The 17,847-nt window shown below is 42.0% G+C and overlaps 2 protein-coding genes across 4 annotated transcripts; one reads left to right on the top strand and one right to left on the bottom strand.

The window, feature by feature from the left end:
- The first annotated feature begins 696 nt into the window (after nucleotides 1-696).
- cap1 (cyclase associated actin cytoskeleton regulatory protein 1) lies at nucleotides 697-11,217 on the top strand. Its single transcript, XM_004074142.2, has 13 exons — nucleotides 697-884; nucleotides 6,013-6,120; nucleotides 6,200-6,300; nucleotides 6,583-6,660; nucleotides 7,192-7,335; nucleotides 7,416-7,501; nucleotides 7,567-7,672; nucleotides 8,898-9,081; nucleotides 9,322-9,500; nucleotides 9,600-9,723; nucleotides 10,232-10,314; nucleotides 10,394-10,537; nucleotides 10,622-11,217. Exons 2-13 carry the CDS (start codon nucleotides 6,015-6,017, stop codon nucleotides 10,703-10,705), a joined length of 1,419 nt encoding a protein of 472 aa, XP_004074190.1. The 5' UTR covers nucleotides 697-884; nucleotides 6,013-6,014; the 3' UTR covers nucleotides 10,706-11,217.
- ppt1 (palmitoyl-protein thioesterase 1) lies at nucleotides 11,218-17,835 on the bottom strand. Of its 3 annotated transcripts, none has more exons than XM_011481128.2 (10): nucleotides 17,689-17,835; nucleotides 17,111-17,306; nucleotides 14,750-14,859; nucleotides 14,542-14,669; nucleotides 14,390-14,460; nucleotides 14,206-14,308; nucleotides 14,038-14,128; nucleotides 12,597-12,695; nucleotides 12,452-12,523; nucleotides 11,218-11,469 (listed from the first exon to the last, which is right to left on the bottom strand). In XM_011481128.2, exons 2-10 carry the CDS (start codon nucleotides 17,226-17,228, stop codon nucleotides 11,347-11,349), a joined length of 915 nt encoding a protein of 304 aa, XP_011479430.1. In that variant the 5' UTR covers nucleotides 17,229-17,306; nucleotides 17,689-17,835; the 3' UTR covers nucleotides 11,218-11,346. The 3 variants fall into 3 exon arrangements, with proteins under 3 accessions (XP_011479430.1, XP_004074193.1, XP_020562916.1); XM_004074145.3 differs by having other exon boundaries at nucleotides 17,111-17,300; XM_020707257.1 differs by lacking the exon at nucleotides 17,111-17,306.
- Between the last annotated feature and the right edge of the window lie 12 nt (nucleotides 17,836-17,847).

Below are 17,847 nucleotides of genomic sequence, written 5' to 3'. Positions count from 1 at the left end.
AAGGTTAAATTCCAAAATGTATTACTTCTTCCTAGCTTTAGAGAATTGAGTCACATTAAAAAGTTAAATGTTTTTCTAAAGCTTTTTTTTCCAAACTGTCAATTGTTTTTACAGAGAAGAGCTTATATTTGTATTTAAAATCTAGCTTTATACTAATCAACAACTTATCCAGGATCTAATTTTGTGCAGTTTATAAACAGTGTATTTACAAGAAAACATCCTGGGGAAAACAAAGCACCTTCTTAAAAAACATGGCTTTGATTTGGCTAAAAAGAAAAAGGTAGTCCAAATCCTTTTCATGGACCATTTCTTTCCAGATCTGAATCACTACACCAACAGGGGGAGATTCCCCCCCCCCCCTCTTTTTACTGTCGTTTTCCTGAGTTGGACTAAAAGTGTTGAAGAACAGAGGACAAAACACAGTTACAAATACCTGTTAGCGGGGACTGAAGTGGTTGTATGAAGAATTCTTCAAAAGCATAATTGTTTAAGGGGATGAAGAGGTTTGATCAAGCTCAAATCTTTGTTTAATAGCAGAAGCTATTGTTGCTTTACATAATGTTTATCTTCTAACAAAAATATTTTGAATTTGAATTGTTTTTCTGAGTTTTTTAAAGCCCGCTAATGAGTACATAAAGCTGCACGCGGCCCTCCGGGCACGCGCGCGGCGGCTTCTCTCTCGCTTCTTCTTCTTCTTCGCCGCTCCTTATATGGGAAAGTCGCGCGAACAAGGGCGGAAACGCGGCGCGGTGCCAGCTGGGTAAATTCACCCGACAGACACAGGAAGAAGCGGACCGGAACCCGGACTGCTCTTACACCCAAAACTCCGCTCCACACCCACGGACAGATCTCACGAACTTGGACCAGCCCAAGCCGGTGTGCAGGTAAACGGCTCCGCGAGGCCGTCTCACGGCGACGCGCGTGCTCATTACCGAAAACCCATTACGGTTGGAAGGCTCCACCACCGGTTACGGGGCTTCTGCCGCCGGCTGTCATAGCAGGCTACGGGGTTGGAGGTTCCAGCCTATTCAGAACAGAACCTAATTCCCGCAGTGCTAGCTAACAGGCGAGGTATAATCAGGAACAAAGCCTGGATTCATACATTACCCAGAACCGACATTGCGGCTCTGACCCGCCGGCTCGGTCACGCTATTGATGTTAGCCGAACAAATGCGACCCACATAAACGACTAATCGTAACCCGTTTGGACCCGCTGTTGCATTGCGGTGGTGTTTGTGACGGCTCGTGCATTCTCTCCTATGTGCTTCCTCAATCTAAAGCGGAAGACAATGTTATGGTTGGTGTTCATGGACCAAACATGCTCGTACACAGAAATGCGCCCAACACCCACCACCTCAGACCGAGTTATCACATCAGCCTACGAGGTGCTAGCCCACCTGAGCCAGGTGAGGCTGCGGGCCGGTGTGTCCTTCCGCGTGCGAAAGCGCCTAAACAAGTCAGGGGGGATATAAAAGGGCGCAGACGTGGACGCGCCCTGTTTTAAACCTCTGCTTTGCGGAAGCAGAAGCTAGAGCACCACCTGTATTTTTAAAAGGTCCAGGAAAAAATCAATTCAGGTGTTGCGGAGCCAGACTTTCCAGTTCTGTAGTCCAGACCCAGATTGGGAACTACTTCCTGCTCAGACTGAACTGGGTCAGTCATCTGTTTTCTTATTGCAAGCAGCTACAGGTCCTTTAGTGTTTCTGCTCCAGAGCTAAACGGGTTGGTTCTAAAAGGAGACAGTGGATGAGGACTGTCTGGAGCCCTGGACAGGACTTTCAAAATTAAAGCATTTGTTGCTTTAAATTAATAGCTTGCAGATGCAGATTTGTATTTTGTTATCTTAAATTAGGCTTTCGTGGCCACAATTTAGCATTTTGTGCTTTCAAGACACTAATGAAATGCCAATTTGTGACCACAAATGACTAAATTTGAGGAACCATTTATTTTGAATGTCGTGTCCAGTGTTACTTGGGACCGTTGTTATTACCTCAGTATTGAATGTAATGTATCACTTTTAGATGTAGCTATTTAGAGCTATAATGTAGACATCTGTGTTTGAAAGGTGGGGGATATGTTTGTTTTTTTTTAAGCTGAACTCCTGCAGGCTGAATGTTTGGAATCATTAACCCCGAAAAGTTAGTTCCTGTAGCTCTCTGCTGCCATATTTTGGCTGTTTTGAGCAATTGTCTCAACTTACTGATCATTTCTTTGGCTCAGGAGAGTCTAAGGCCGTCTAAGTCACTGTCCTGCGTAGTTTTGGTTCCACAGGATGAATGTTTGACCGTCCCAGGATGAATGTTTGACCGTCCCTCAGTTTGCAGGAGTATCTGTGCTCCACCTCACCTTTTGCTGCCCCTCCTGTTCTGCAGGTGACCTCTGGAATTTGCAGGTGCTCAGTGATTGGTTGGTCATCCTGATGGCATCATGTGAAGGGCGGGGGTTTCCAATACAACTTTACTCCTAAATCCAAAGTATTTTCTAGCAGGTTTCTTTTTCAGTAAAAACACATTTTATTCTTAATTTATAAATAAAATCTGCGAACGTTTGACGCGTTTCTTCAAAATTGTTCCTGGATGGAAGCTTGAACAGTAAATTTGTCTCATAAATCATAAATCAAATCTTGAACCAACTTTGGTTCTAAATGCTTGCAATGATTCCCTTATTGCACCAATGTGCTGCTGATAAGAGTTACAGGTGAAAGGTGATCTAATCCAGGAAGTAGCCCGCCCCGCCTTGTCTTTTAGTGTGTTGCAACACCTGATGCCCTCTGAGGGTTTTTTTTGTTGGTTTTTTCCTGCGTGTTTAGGAAACAAACAGACATTTGTTCTCCTGCAGCTCCAGCCAGCCAAAAGAGGGACATTTTAATAATATTTTAAGAACATTTTAGGGATTAAAAGCTGCAGATTCTGACCGCAGCCATGAAAAAACCTGGTTCTGAAAAAGCATAAAGCTGGGAGACATCTAGAAAAAAAGAGAGGTGGAAGGTTTGGTATCTGATTCCTTCATCTTTCCAGCTGTGGTTCTGGATCTGTTCAGTTTGCATTGTTGGTTGCCGAGCAACAGATTCTGCTTCTTTTTTTCTTCATGACTGGTTGTAGAACTTTAGTTCAGTGTGTGAACAGACAGTAACTAACTGAGGAGGTTTCATGATGATGAGGGCCATTGGCAGGAGGCTGAAGGTCTCAGGAAGATCCATATTTATTGATGCAGAACCAAACTAAATCTTTGAATTATTTCATGATTGATTTCAATAACTGGAACAGAAACAGATTTATCAAATCGAATTTTTCCTTTTTTTTTCCCTTTTGATTTTTTTCCTCAACTCTGAAAACAGTTCATCAAACAGAAACTTTAAATTTATAAGTAAAAACAGAAGTTTATTCAGTAAAGTCCTTTAAAATCAGTTGGATGAATTCTGATCACATTGATTCACGGTTAATTAGGTAAGTTTTTGAGTCTTTTTGAAATGGCAGGAAGTAAACTTTGGAGAATAATTTTGAAATGTTTTCCTGCTTCCATCCGAGCTGCAAGACGATCTCAGCCTTTAGCTCGCAGCACGTCGACCCTAAAGATGCTGACTCAGCTGATGTGGTTTTTTTTGTTTTTTAAAATGAGCAGGAGGCGTTTTAAGGCCTTTTTTTCCTGCTCTTGCAGCTGCACATAGTCTCTTCCTGTCTGTAACGGTTTGGAGGCGGAAAGCCCGACTTTCACACCCAAACAGGATTCAAATGAAGCTGACGACTCGACAAAAATTCAAATTACAGATGAAAAACTGTTGGGTCGGAAAACTGTCCAGAATAAAGAACCATCTGAGAATAGGAAGTCATTACGGAAGAGAGGAAACTATTTTTTTTTTTGCATTTTCTTTTTAGTTCAAAAAGTTTTAAAAAGTTTTTTGATTGAATTTTTGTTCTTTTTTATTTATTTTTAAACTGGTAAATGTTTGCAGCAGGTTTGTCTTGCTTGGGCATAAATCGCATTTTTTTCTGAACGGCTGTTAGCTGAACAGCAAACGTGTCGCTACACTTTTTCCCAAATACTTGACATTCTTCTGTTGTGAAACACAAACAGCCGACAACAAAGCAGACGGCGTGCAGAGGCCTGCTCACACGCCCACCACGCATCTGCACAGCCTGATGGGGTTATTTCTATTTTCAGCCTGTTCCAGCTTTAAAATTGCTGACTCAAAGTGTTTAGATTAATTTATCAAGTAAATGTAGTGAAACAAATGTTTGGCTAAAAATGTCATTTAAGTTTTGTCTGCTAATAAGAGTGTAAAAGAGCAGGAAGTAATAAAAAAAACAAGGCTTACCTTATGAAAAAAGATGCTAATTGAACAGGATGCAAAAAAAGTCAAATGGGACGCTAATTTAAATACTGTAGAAGGCCTCAGAGGAATGCTAACAATGCTAAATGAAGTTTGGCGCTAGCCAAAAATACTTTTAAAGAGAAAGAACACTAGTGATGCTTAATTGATCACTTTTATGCTGAAGCCACAAAAAGCAAAGTAGTGTTTAAAAAAATGCCAAAATCGAGTTTAAAATGCTAAATGAGTTCAATCATTAACACGTGTGCAAAGCCTAAAACTGCTCAAACTGCTGAACTTGCTTACAAAAATGTGTTTAGCTGAACAGAAATGCTAAATATTCTGTTAAGGCAAAATTAAAGTTACAAACGAAAGCTTGAATATTAATAGCATAGAACGCTAAGTTGTTAGGGTTAGGAACGCTGATAACTGTTTAGATGCCTATTTCTCAAGCTAATTTAGTCGAATTTTGATGTCGTTTGACCTTAAATAGGCGGTGATAAAAGCTGGGGATGTAGTTGGTTGCTATTTACTATCTAATATTTAAAACATATTTTTCAGTCACTACCCAAAAGGAATAATTTTACTAATGTCAGTGAAGGCACCATGCTACATTCAGGTGATGTTCAGGGGCAGCAAGCGTCACATTCAAATGATTTTATGCTGCTTGAACTTTAATTACATTCATGTGTTTTACATTTGACTCCGTTTTGTGTTTTAGTTTAAGAAAGAAGTCTGTAAAAAGTGTTGGCACAAGATAACATTTTTAAAATGTAATTATTACCAGATATTACTTAAAAAATGGCATCGGTCAGGAAACGATCAAATACTGTGAAGCCTAGCTTTATGCTAAAGGATCACTAATTAGAAAATTGCTTTTAAAAAATGCTAATTTAATGCTTTGGAAAAACTGAAAGATGATAAATGTGGTATCTTAAGTGAAGGTTATGAGCAGTAACATATTGTTATAAACGGTAGATGATTATTTAACAATGTTAAGTTTATCCTTTTTTTTTTAATTCCAAAGTTTAATTTAAGAAGAAAAAAAGGGGAAAAAACTAACGTTTTCCAGCTCTGGGATTTTTGTTTCAAAGTAAAAGCACTTTGAAGAACTTGATTTATGCAGGTCTGTGGAGCTGAAGTGGAGAAGAGATGGAACGTTAAGGTGGAATTTTAGGGCCTCCTTAAAACGTTCATTGAGATTTTAGGATGGCCGCTCGTCTTCAGTGTTTCTGCTGCTTCTCAGGCGGCTCTAAAAATACCCTTCTATTAAGTACTGCAGGACACACAGATGATTACCTGGGTGGGGGGGGCTGAGTGTATCTGCCTGGAACCCCCCCCCCCCCACACACACACACACACACAGACACACACACACACACACACACACACACACTCTGAGGTTGGCACGGTCTCTGCTTCCTGGAAGTTCGTGCTCTGCAGACGTCTGAGCCTGTAATGGGCTGCAGCTCGTTAAGGGCTCAGCTCGTTAACGAGGCCCGGCTGCTCCCACACGACCTGGATCAGAACCAGCGCCTAGAAGAGCAGAGCGCGTTTGTGTTGAACTCATTAGGGGTTTTCCACGACAATCAGGATGTGTGGGAGAAGCTGACGGATGAGAAAAGCTCCGGTCACTTCAAACCAAGAAGTCCTGGTGACTTCACAGTCAGTAGGGAAAAATGAATTCTGCTCCTCCCTCACAGGTATGGCAGAGTTGGCGAGTCTAGTGCAGCGGCTGGAGTTGGCTGTGGGGCGACTTGAGGCCATGTCGGGGCCGGGGGGCAGCAGCACAGGAGGTTCTGCGGGGGGAGGTAACCACGCCGCTAGCACAAGCTCCTCCCCTGTCTGGTGTGTCTGCAGCGACAGTCATGTGACTTCTTCCTCTTTCAGCCGTGTCTGCATACGTGGAGGCCTTCGACGGCATCGTCAGCGGCCCCTTGGCTCAGTACCTGTCACTCAGTCAGCAGATCGGCGGGGACGTCCAGAAACACGTAAGTGCCCCGCCCCCTAAAACCCACCTGGCAATTTCACTTCAATCAGAAATGCTGGAGCCGGTTCTGATGAGCAGTAAGCTGGACACAGCTTCCTAAAACATTTCAGCTCCCTGCTGTCAGAGATGGTTTATAAATGCACCGGATTTGTAGTTTTTCTTGCAGTTTTTTGTAGTATCTTGTATTTTGTATCTTGAACCTTTTAAAGACGCTATAATCAAATAATCTTCTGCAGTTTGAAACTCTTTCACATTTTCTCTGAAACTTTTTCCTCCTCTTCAGGCAGAGATGATGAAGCAGGCCTTCGCCAGTCAGAGGCAGCTCCTCATCACAGCCTCCAACTCCCAGAAGCCCTCTGATGTGAGCCACACCCACTTACTGCTTCCATTAAATTATATTAAATCACACCTTTTGTGTTTTTATGTAAAAAGTATTTTTAAAACTGAATGTTAATAAATAAATGGAATTTTCCATTTTAAAACTTTTTTCTACTTTAAAATGCACCTAAAATTCTTTTATTTTTAGATTTTTTTAAATAAATTTAAAAACATTAATAATCTATATTTGTTAATTTTCTGTTTAGAAGCTACCTTTTATGCATTTTGGATGTTTGTCATTTATAGTCTATATAATTATTAGCCTTAACATGGTTTATTTTTCAATGTAGAAGTCTTAAAGTCCTTCAAATATTTATCTTTTTGTTTTAAAAAAAGTAACATTCTTTTTTTTTTTTTTTTTTTTTTTTTTGCACATTTACATTCTCAAACATTTTTGCTCTTCACTTATTAGAAAATAAGTTTTTTTTCAAATAAACCTAAATGATTGAGAGCTTCCATCAGAGGTTCTTCACATCAGAACCTGGACTCGTGTTAAAAACCTTCTTCTCTGCAGAATGTCCTCGCCACCCTGATGCAGCCCGTGTCCAAAGCCATCCAGCAGGTCCAGGCGTTCCGTGAGCAGAACCGGACCTCGCCGCTCTTCAACCACCTGTCTGCGGTCAGCGAGAGCGTGCCAGCGCTGGGATGGGTTGCCATGGTGAGGCCATCCTTGTGGAGGCGGTAAAGTCTGTCAGAGCCCCTCCCTCCGAAGCGCTTACACGACTCCTCCCTGTGCAGGCGCCGAAGCCCGGTCCGTACGTTAAGGAGATGCAGGATGCTGCCATGTTCTACACCAACCGCGTGCTGAAGGACTACAAGGAGAAGTGAGTGATCTTCATGTTCACGGAGGTCTGTGTTTCTGAGTCCTGAACCTGCGTCTCGTCTGCAGAGATAAGATGCACGTGGACTGGGTCAAGGCCTACGTCTCCATCTGGACCGAGCTGCAGAACTACATCAAGGAGCATCACACCACCGGGCTGACCTGGAGCAAGACCGTAAGTGTCCGCCATGTTCTTCATAACATGTCTGAAGGTTTTTCCATGAAGCTCCATCCAGCAGCTTCTTGAAGTCCTGAGTCTGAAGCTACGTTCACATCGCCCTCGGCAACGCACGCTAAAGGGACCATTTTTAATGAAAAGTTTATGTAAATCCTTCAAAACCTCCTCCATTTACGCGTCGCTACGCACATTTTTCGGACCGTTCTCGGTACATAATGCACAGGCGTGAAATGCGTGTTGCAAGTTAAACCAGTTTGAGCTTTGACCAATAAGATACTTGGATTCAGTCGTGACGTTTCACACCAGGTCTCTAGTACTCTAGTACAGTGTTTTTCAACCTTTTTTGAGCCACGGCACACTTTAACCTTGACAAAAATCCCGCAGCACACCAGCATCCAAAAAAAAGAGAAACTCCTAGTCTGTATTTATCTACAGCCCCTCCGCAATCGCACATGCATTTTTGAGATAATTGTGTCAGAAAAAGCTGGAAGCTGCTGCTGTTTTTTCTAAAAGATATAATAAAAGTTAAGATAGAAGATTTAAAAACTGTTTGATGTGTGTTCGTTATGGTTTCAAGACGTTTAACAAGGACTACTCATTGTGCGCTGAGACACTGTCACTTTAACCCAATGCATCATGGGAGATGTAGTCGAAATAGCCGCCGAACGGAGACAGACTCGCGTCTCTGAGCTTCATTGTTTTGTTAACTTGTTCCACGGTCTGACACCGGATCCCGCGGAAAGCTACACAGCTAAAGACGAGCTTTAGCTGGTATTTTTGTTAGAACTGAGAGACTTTATGAGCAGAATCAGAACAAGGAAGTGAAGACCGACGGTACCGTCATTCTTATCAAAATGTCTTTAATAGAATCAAATAAACAGAAAAAAGTATTTAATGATCTTTCATATTCCTAACTACTCTGTGTTCTATCAGGGCCTGTTTGGATGAACACAGAACCGATATCCTGGAGATGGAAAATGTTTTTAGATAAGTGAAAATGGGTAATTTCCCACGGCAGACCTGACCATCTCCCACGGCACACTGGTTGAAAAACACTGCCCTAGTAAACAGTAGAAAAAGAAGAAGCCCGTCCCTGCTTGTCCAGTGTGAACACCTCGAGCTAAATGCGCGTTCAAGAACCACCGTGTAGAACGCGCGTCACATACTGGTGAGACTATAGCTTAAATGAAGAGTGAGCTCTCATCTTCACTATCCTCTTCAGGGTCCCGTGGCCTCATCCTCTGCAGCTCCACCCCCCGGTGGGTGTCCTGCCCCTCCTCCCCCTGGACCTCCTCCTCCTCCTCCCCCTGCAGACCTGAGCGGATCAAGCAGTGGCGGTGGAGGCGGAGCTGACACCCGGAACGCCCTGTTCGCCTCCATCAACAAGGGAGCTGACATAACTAAAGGTGAGGGGCGGGACTTTAGGTTTATAAAATCCAACATGGCTAAGCTTGGTTTTTGAATTTTTTAAATAAAATGTAATTATTTAGAAGGGAAAAGTTTTAAATCCCATAAATTACCTGTATAATATTTTCAATTTTTTATAGTATTAAATTGTTTTAAATGTGGCGTTCAAGGACCCCACATGGTCATTAGATCTTGGAACACTGAGCGGACAACCTTCGTGTCCTTCCATCCCCTCCCAGGTCTGAAACACGTCAGCGACAATGAGAAGACCCACAAGAACCCGGGTCTGAGGGGTAACACTGGCCCGGTCCGCTCGGGGCCCAAACCCTATGGCTCCACCAGCCAACCGGCTGCGTCTTCTGCCCCTGTCCGCAAGCTGCCCCCTGTGCTGGAGCTGGAGGGGAAAAAGTGGAAAGTGGTGAGTGGGTGGTCTGATGTTTGCCGCAGTGTTTTGGCCAAGTTTTCCTGCGTCTTCATCCTCCTCCTCTTCCTTCTCACTGTGTTTCCTGGAGTGTAGGAGAACCAGGAGGGAGCGCAGAATCTGGTGATCAGCGACACAGAGCTCAAGCAGGTGGTGTACGCCTTCAAGTGCAACAACAGCACCCTGCAGGTCAAAGGCAAGATCAACTCCATCACCATGGGTGAGAATCTCTGACCAATCAGAGCTCTGGGTGCAAATTTGAAAAAATACTTCAACTCCAGAATACAAACACAATGCGCCCCCTGCTGGCAGTTGCATAGAAAAGCAAGTTTCAAATGTCTGTGATCATGTGATCGCCTCCCTGGATGCTGGTCATGTGATAAACATGTAACCACCATTCAGATACATTTATTCAGAATTAAAAAAATTGAAAGCAATTCCATTAATATAAAACAAAACCCTATAAGAGAAGGCTCATAGAGGCTTTTATTTTGAAAAATAAAAACAGTAGGCGATTCTCTTTTGGGCTTTAATTTTGAAAAATGAAAAGATGTTATGCAGGCTATTTTTATTCTTGCTATTTTTTTAAATATATACTATTAAAAAAAATCCTGGAAAAGCTTCTCATGTTTTTTTTTTAAATAAAAATATGAGCCTTCTCATATGGCTTATTTTTCAAAATGAGCCTTCTCATTGTGGACCTGACTGGACATTCTTGTGTCCTGCAGATAACTGTAAGAAGATGGGTTTGGTCTTTGAGGATGCGGTCGGCATTGTGGAGGTCATCAACTGTAAGGACGTCAAAATCCAGGTGAGTTGAGCCCTCCTCCAGTGAACGTGATAGCAGCGGTGCGTTCATCTGGATGAGTTTCTTTTTTGCTTGTGCGCAGGTCACAGGGAAAGTCCCGACCATTTCCATCAACAAGACAGACGGCTGCCACGTTTACCTGAGCAAAGACTCGCTGAGCTGCGAGCTCGTCAGCGCCAAGAGCTCCGAGATGAATGTTCTGGTCCCCAACAAGGACGGCGAGTTTGTGAGTCTGCCACTAATCGCGGTTGTCGTTTTTGGTCCTGATGATGCGGCGTGACTCATCACTGCTGCGTGTGTTTGTGTGCAGACGGAGCTTCCAGTTCCCGAACAGTTCAAGACCGTCTGGGACGGCCAGAAGCTGGTGACCACAGCCACGGAGATCGCTGGGTAGATGTGACCCCGGCTCCGGGCTTTCCCCACCCTTAAGTCCCACCCCCTACCAGCTAACTATCACGCTGTAGACTGAGATTTAAGCCTCATGACCCACCCACCCTCCCCTTTATCGGCCAATCACAGCTGCAGCTGTATCCCACCTCCCCCCAAGAGCCAATCAGAGGGCTGCTTGCTCCCTGCAGCAGAGCCTCCAGCCAATCAGCAGCGAGCAGCCTCCCTGCATCGGCCAGCACTTTCACAGGCGTTCATGAGTTTGCCAACAGTTAAGATCCTCCAGCGTCACCTCGAAGCCGCTTCCATCAGCATTCCACGGTTTTCCTTCAACCATGCAGGAGCGTTCGGGGCGTAAAACATTCCACATCAGGAAACCTGAAAGCTGCACCTTTGATCCACCTGGACGTGTGTCCAGATGTGAGCATCTTTAGACCTTTTCATTTTCTTTGATTTTTCGGGGCCAGAATCAGAAATGTTCTCGTTAGTGCTGAGACGTCATTAAACTGTTGCAAAGGATCAGAGGTTGTCGTCTTTATTGATCAGATTCACAGCAGAGAAACATTTTCTTGTGTTAGAAGCCTTTGATCTGTTAAAGCAGCTGGAAGAGGAGCTCATGACGCGTGGAAGGGGCGGGACCGACAGCGTCTACCTCAGGTACGGCAGCAGGTTGGCGTCAAACCATTCCTTGGAGAACTGCAGGTGGTCTCCCTCTGTAGCCAGGAAGACCAGCTTTCCGGCTTTGTCCATGGCAGCGAGGCCCAACCGGTCCTGCAGGGAGGAGGGCAATAAAGGTGGGGGGGGATCAATCGTGATGCTGAAAATCATCTGGCCTAAACTCAAATCCAGATCTAAACAGCAGAATCAGCAGTGAAAATAGCCTCCTGCAGACCTCAAAGGTCTTCAACGACCAAAAGATGCTTTGAGGCCTGCAGTGACACCTCTTCACCACTAGGGGATGAGTAACATTCAAACCTTATTTTTATCCAAGTATAGCAACAACAAAAAAACTGTATAAAAGTGCAGAACTACAGTCCAAACTGGACTTACATAGAATTTAATATTTCACAACTTAAGTTTGAACAGATGTTTTTAAAGCTTTTTGGTTGATAACCATCAAAATCTCGTGACTTTTGGAAGGACGATTGAGAAAAACTGAGGTTAACACAAATGATAAAACATATTTTTTTATAAACCTGGTAGGATCGATAAATGTTTTTCAAAAGATGAATCTAAAATCCTTCATTTTAAATCCAATTCCTCATCTGAGCTTTAATTTAATGATTATCAGATAAATGTAATATGCATTTCATAATAAAAAGCCTAATAAAATTTCTGAACTTAAATTTTTTTTTTTTTTGCAGAATGGTGATTGCTCTGCTTTTATAAATGGACATTTAACCCAAAATGCATTTTAACCATAATCCAATACAGAACAAACATGTTGACAATGGATCAAACCATTATCTTCGTCTCTGAAGATCATCTTCGTCTCTGAAGATCATCTTCATCAATGACTGCTAAGTGTCCAGATCTGTTGACCTGTTCTGTCTTTGCTGGATCTAGGTATCGTTTTATTTTAAATTTTTATTTTTGGTTCCAACACAAACATTCAACCCTTCTTTTTCTTTTCTTTTTAAAATGAAAGTTTACACATTTTCTGAAGATTCCAAGAAAGAATTTTTTACAAAATGAAAATGTTCATCTCAAACAGGATTAGCATTCACTGACTCAAAAGGATAAGCGGCCGTACCTGTTTGTAGAGGTCGCTCTCCTGCAGAGTCTCCGTCACTTTGGCTTGGCCTGTTTTCAGGAAGCCGAACCACTGAGGGGGATCAGGAGGAGCTTTTAGTCCCACTTCCTCAAAATCTACAAATTAGGATCCATGAAAAGCTCACCTCCGTGTCAACAGGATCCACCACCGAGTCCTGCAGAAACTTCACCATCACAAACTTCTCCAACTGCTGGAGATTCTTCTTGTACGTCTCGTTTACGCTCTGCGGCGGGAAAAGGAGACAGTCAGTAAAATCTGAAACTGAAATGAATTATTATTTAACACTAAGCTGCTGATTGCTAAAAAGTACAAAACAAAGTTTGATTCGTACTTTTTAATGATGTACCGTAGTTATGTTTTACATCTAAAAAGAAAATGTTGGAAATGTTAAAAGTAGGACAAAAAATTTAAGAAAATGTGAAAGAAATACGAAAAAAAAATAACGGAAAAAATAAAAAGCTAAAAATGTTAGCCGCTGTAAGCGGATTCGGAAATGGAAAAAAAGTTTCTTTGCATTATTACACCTAACAGTAATGAAGTGTTTACATAATCACCGTAAATGTGAGAATGTTTTTGCATTCAATGATTCTATCACATATTGAATACTGTATTACATGTTGGTCCTTGACAGGTGTAAATACGAGCAAAACCATAGAATCACTTTATAAAAAATCACTTAAGGTCTTAGAAAACCAATGTCATTCTATGATTGTAATATCTTGAAAAAGTACAAGTTGTTAAGCTTTGAGATTTTTAAAAATTTTAAATTCGCTTGTTTGATGTACAAGGTGTTGCATGGACTTGTTCCGCCTCCCATGTCTGACTTTTTATAAAAAAAAAGGGCTCACAGCGCTCTCAGGACTAGGGCCTCGTCTTGAGGGGACTGTGAGGTTCCATACAGAAAAACAGCCTTTGGACAAAAAGCTCTTTCTGTAAAGGCCAGTAAACTCTGGAACAGTCTTCCACTGTACATAAGGGAGTGTCAAACATTACAGAGCTTCAAAACACAGCTCAAGCAGTGGCTGAAAGCAAACCAGTCCTGTAGCCACTGACTTAACTCTCATAATGTACCACCCTTTTGTGTTCTTATTGTATCAGTGTGACTCTGTCTTTTGTTTCGTCCTGTTTTGTGTTTCCTGTCTAGGGACTATGGATGCAAATTAGCATTGCAATAATCCAGCATGTTTACGCCCATCATTATTTGATAGATGTTCATTAATGTGCACTGTCCCTATTAAATAAAGCTTAAATAAAATAAAATCAGCTGGTGGAAGGGCGGCTTTGCGCCACTATGCAACACTTCACTTCAAAGTTTTGCATAGCGGCTGATATGCAAAACTTAACATGTGTGACGTTTGTCAAAGATCAAACGTAATCATACATAATTGTATAAAAAACAAATATTAAAACGGCACTGAATCACTCTATCATCAACCAATCACTGTGAAGTTTTGTTATCTACGCTCATTTATGTTCATGCTAATTAGCGTTACTCTTGGTCAGGGGCCCTTCCAGGTTTTTCCCTCATTTTGGTATCTTTATCATTAAAGACTGTGCATACTGACCCTCTCCTGGTTAATGTCTGCCAGGAACAGGCTGTGCTTCTTGTACAGGTCGTCGTTGAGCGGGTCGTGCCAGTACTGGGCCTGCACCAGGCTGACAACACAAACACACCGCCAGTTAGGGCATGCCGCGGCTCGGGGCCCACTGTGGCAGCGGCGCGCTAAACTCACTGCTTCTGCACCAGGTCACTGTACGCCCCCCTGTTCAGAGCCTCGCGGATCATGTCGCACAGGTGGGAGCTCTCGCCGGGACACCTGGGCAGCCCATACACACCTGGACGCAAAGACACACAATGTCACAGCCGGAGCTCCGGAGGCGTGGCCTCACCCTCCCTCCTGGGTTTCACTACATCACCTTGGTGCTGGCCCCCAACAGATATCAGCTTCTTCATTGGTGGGGAGGGACATCGCTGAGCCACAGCTCTCCTGACAAACACAAAGCGGGATAAATCAGGGAGTCGCCCCCCTGAACTGATAGAGGAACCAAAACCTGCTGCAGATACGTACAGGAACTGCGCCCCCTGTGAGAAGCCCATGGCGTTATACCCCCCTTGTAGGTTTGGGTCCTGAGCCAGCTGACTGCACACCATCGACACCTGGTGGTTCACATCCAGGAAAAACCCGTTCTCTGTGTCCTACAGGAGGAAAACAGGGACATCACTTTCAAATCAAAACCTTTCCTTGATTATAAACTGTTTTCGGAACATTTATGCACCTCCACCACATTTTTCCCGATCATCAGCGACAGAACATAGATGCCAGCGATCTCCTGCTCGATCATCTTCTTTATGGCGCCCATGCTGAGCGGGTTGCAGCAGCTGTCACCTGTGGACACGCGTGTTAGCATTAATGTCACCTGAACTAAACATGACTCCCTCACCTGCTTTCCCTCTCTGAGAAGACTGTTTGAATTGTCTAGTTTTTCCAAAACATTTCTCCAAGACCATGACCAACCAAATATGGTTTAAAAGTTCCCTGCTCATGAACTTGTATATAAATACGTGAATCATCTGCATATTGTGGCTCAGGTGGTTGAGCAGGTTGTCCAATGATCGAAGGGTCGGCGGTTCGAACCCGCTCCCTCCAGCCAACTGTCGTTGTGTCCTTGGGCAAGACTCCTTGCCTCCAGTGTGGCTCCACTGGCGTGTGCATGTGTATGGATGATCCCAATGATGGTCAGAGGGGCCGTAGGCGCAAACTGGCAGCCATGCCTCTGTCAGTCTGCCCCAGGGCAGCTGTGGCTACAACTTTAGCTTACGATCACCAAGTATGGATGAAGAGTGAATGAATAATGGACACACTGTAAGCGCTTTGAGCGTCTGGAAAAGCACAGATAAATCTATCCATTATTATTATTGTGGTAACTTAATGGGAGAATATAGATGTTTGAAACAAAAGGATCCCCAGAATGGAGCCTAGAGGAACTCCTTGAGGATCTGATTTAAACAAATCCGACGCTTATAGGTTGTATTTTTTTTAAAATCAAAAGATTTTCCTTTTTTTTCAAATAAATCAGAAAAAGAAAGACAATAATCATTCGAAGTTTTTTCTTTTGAAGTAAGTTGTATAACAAAGCTAGAGTATCCTAATGCTAAACGATTTTTTTTTTTACAACTCAACATCTTTTTCGCTTACTCTGTGATTTTATTATTTTTAATCACTGTGGAATGCAAAGTTTGGTTCACTTCTTAAGACCAGAAGTAATTCAACACGTTACAGTACAAACACTGGATGAAAATGATCAGTGGACAAGCAGCTTCTGCTGACAACCAATCACCTTTGCTCGTTTTACATTCACTACTGAGGTCCTCCTCCATTTATTTCTCAACATTTAAGCACTATATCTATTTACAGTTTATGAAGAGAGTGAGATGTGTATATATATATATATATATATATGAAATTAGAGTAATTTATCTAAAGTACTCTACAGTGTATATGCTATACTGTACTATACAGTACTATAATTTCAAAGTAAATTACTACCAAATATAAATACTAAGAAGTATTGAACCTCCTTTTCAAATTCTTTTTTGCATATAACATCTCTAGCATGCTTAACTATTGTTAGCTTAAGAAAAAAAGGTTATTTTATTGTTTAAATTGAAAACACAGTTTGTTCCTTTGAATCAAAATGGGTCTGATAAAAAACATTTATGAACTTAGTTTCATAAATTTAAAGTGGTAAACTAGTTTCACTTGTTTATCAACTCAATATGGTATTTATACACATTTTTGAAAAGGTTTTAGACCAATTTCAAAGTTTAAAGCGGATTCTAATGATGGAAATTTCCAGAGTTAAGAGCTGATGACATCATCACTGAGACAGTTAAGGAGAATTCCATATTCTGCCAGGCAAGAGAATATTTTATGATTCAAAAAAAAATTTTTTTTCAGCCTTTTGAGGAGTTATAAAGTTTTATTGAACTTATTAAGACAGTTTTTACTTATTTTACTTCTGCATTTTTTTGCATTTAGTGCATAACTTGTCCTGTCAGGTCTCCTTTCCCCTACTAAATCTAGCAAAAAATTGACACTTTTGGCTTCATTTAGTTAATTTTAGCTTTTCTATCGTCTTTACCAGGTTTAGCACAGTTTGATAACTTTTCAGAGCAACTTTTTAAGCATTTTGTTCCACATTTTAGATTCTTTGATTAACCATTTTACACTTCTTGTAGTCCAATGTTGTAATAGGTAACATTTCATTAGGACTTGTTTTTAAACAATACATCTTAGATTTAACTAATTTTTGGCTCGCTTAGTAAAACTTTACAACAGTGTGTGTATTTTTTACCCTTTAATCCGTTATTTTTTTAGGATTCACTTTGTAGAAAGCAGGATCATAAAAGCAGAAGTGAGAGACCACAAAGGTTTCTGCTTGACTTGATGTCTGTGGTTTAGAAGGACTTTCACATGACTGCGGTGTGGATCTCCTGGTTCTGGTTCTGCGTGGGGTTGTTTCTTGTAAATACCTGAACATGCTTTAAAAAAGGACTTAAACCAAAGTTCAGCACAGTTTCTGAGTCCCATGACACTAATCCTACACAAACTGGGTTTGTCTGGAGCAGGAGCTCACCCATTCCATGCCACAGTATCAGAGGCACCGTCTTGTTGGTGGAGCCAGGAACCGGTCCGGACACCACCAGGAGGACTGGCGCAGCCAGCAGGAGACTGGACAGGAGGAGGACAGCCATCCTGACTCACTTGCTTCTTGATTCAAGTCAGATCTGAACCGGTGGGACCTCTTTCAGTCCTCTTTTGTTCTTCTAAAGCTCCATAAACAAAAAAAACAAAAGACAATTTAAATTACTGAGTCTGATCTGGTTACAACTTGCTCCCTTTTTATTGCACCACATCTATGCTTTCATTTTCACTTTCAAATGTATGCTTTTGCAACATTAAAAAAACGGACAAATCAGTTTAAAACAGTAACAGGGGATTGTAATTAAAGACGATGGAGCTTTTAAACAACAGCAATTCTTTAAGCTATTTTTAAATATAAAATAAATACCAGCTCGTTTACTTAAAAAAATGCTCAATGACGACTCAGTTTGACTCAAATGAACAAATGTTTTTAATTATCAAACATAAGGTGGATTTTTTAGATAGAGAAGGCGGAAAAAGGTTATTAAACGCTTAAAAAACATTACTCACCGCTTCACTATCTTCCTGCTTGGCCGGTCAACTGCTTGTCACGTGATTTGGTGTTTGGAGCTGAGAGCCAATCAAATGAAAGGGGAGGGTTTTGAGTAGGGGGCGGGGCTGTAAATTCAAGCTAACCTGGTCAGTTAGCTAACACAAATTCATAGGGGG

The sequence above is a fragment of the Oryzias latipes genome, chromosome 11, assembly GCF_002234675.1.
Source record: "Oryzias latipes chromosome 11, ASM223467v1".
Lineage (NCBI taxonomy): Eukaryota > Metazoa > Chordata > Actinopteri > Beloniformes > Adrianichthyidae > Oryzias > Oryzias latipes.
Note: the sequence above shows the minus strand (reverse complement) of the source record. Positions and strands in the feature narration are given on the sequence as shown.

Bases quoted from the DNA above. Each gene is read 5' to 3' on its own strand.
- cap1 (XM_004074142.2), top strand. From the start codon at position 6,015: ATGGCAGAGTTGGCGAGTCTAGTGCAGCGGCTGGAGTTGGCTGTGGGG. The intron at 6,121-6,199 runs GTAACCACGCCG...TTCCTCTTTCAG, and splicing joins AGGAGGTTCTGCGGGGGGAG to CCGTGTCTGCATACGTGGAG. The intron at 9,501-9,599 runs GTGAGTGGGTGG...CCTGGAGTGTAG, and splicing joins AGGGGAAAAAGTGGAAAGTG to GAGAACCAGGAGGGAGCGCA.
- ppt1 (XM_011481128.2), bottom strand. From the start codon at position 17,228: ATGGCTGTCCTCCTCCTGTCCAGTCTCCTGCTGGCTGCGCCAGTCCTC. The intron at 14,860-17,110 runs GTGAGCTCCTGC...GCGTGTCCACAG, and splicing joins GATACTGTGGCATGGAATGG to GTGACAGCTGCTGCAACCCG. The intron at 14,129-14,205 runs GTGAGTTTAGCG...TTGTGTTGTCAG, and splicing joins AGTGACCTGGTGCAGAAGCA to CCTGGTGCAGGCCCAGTACT.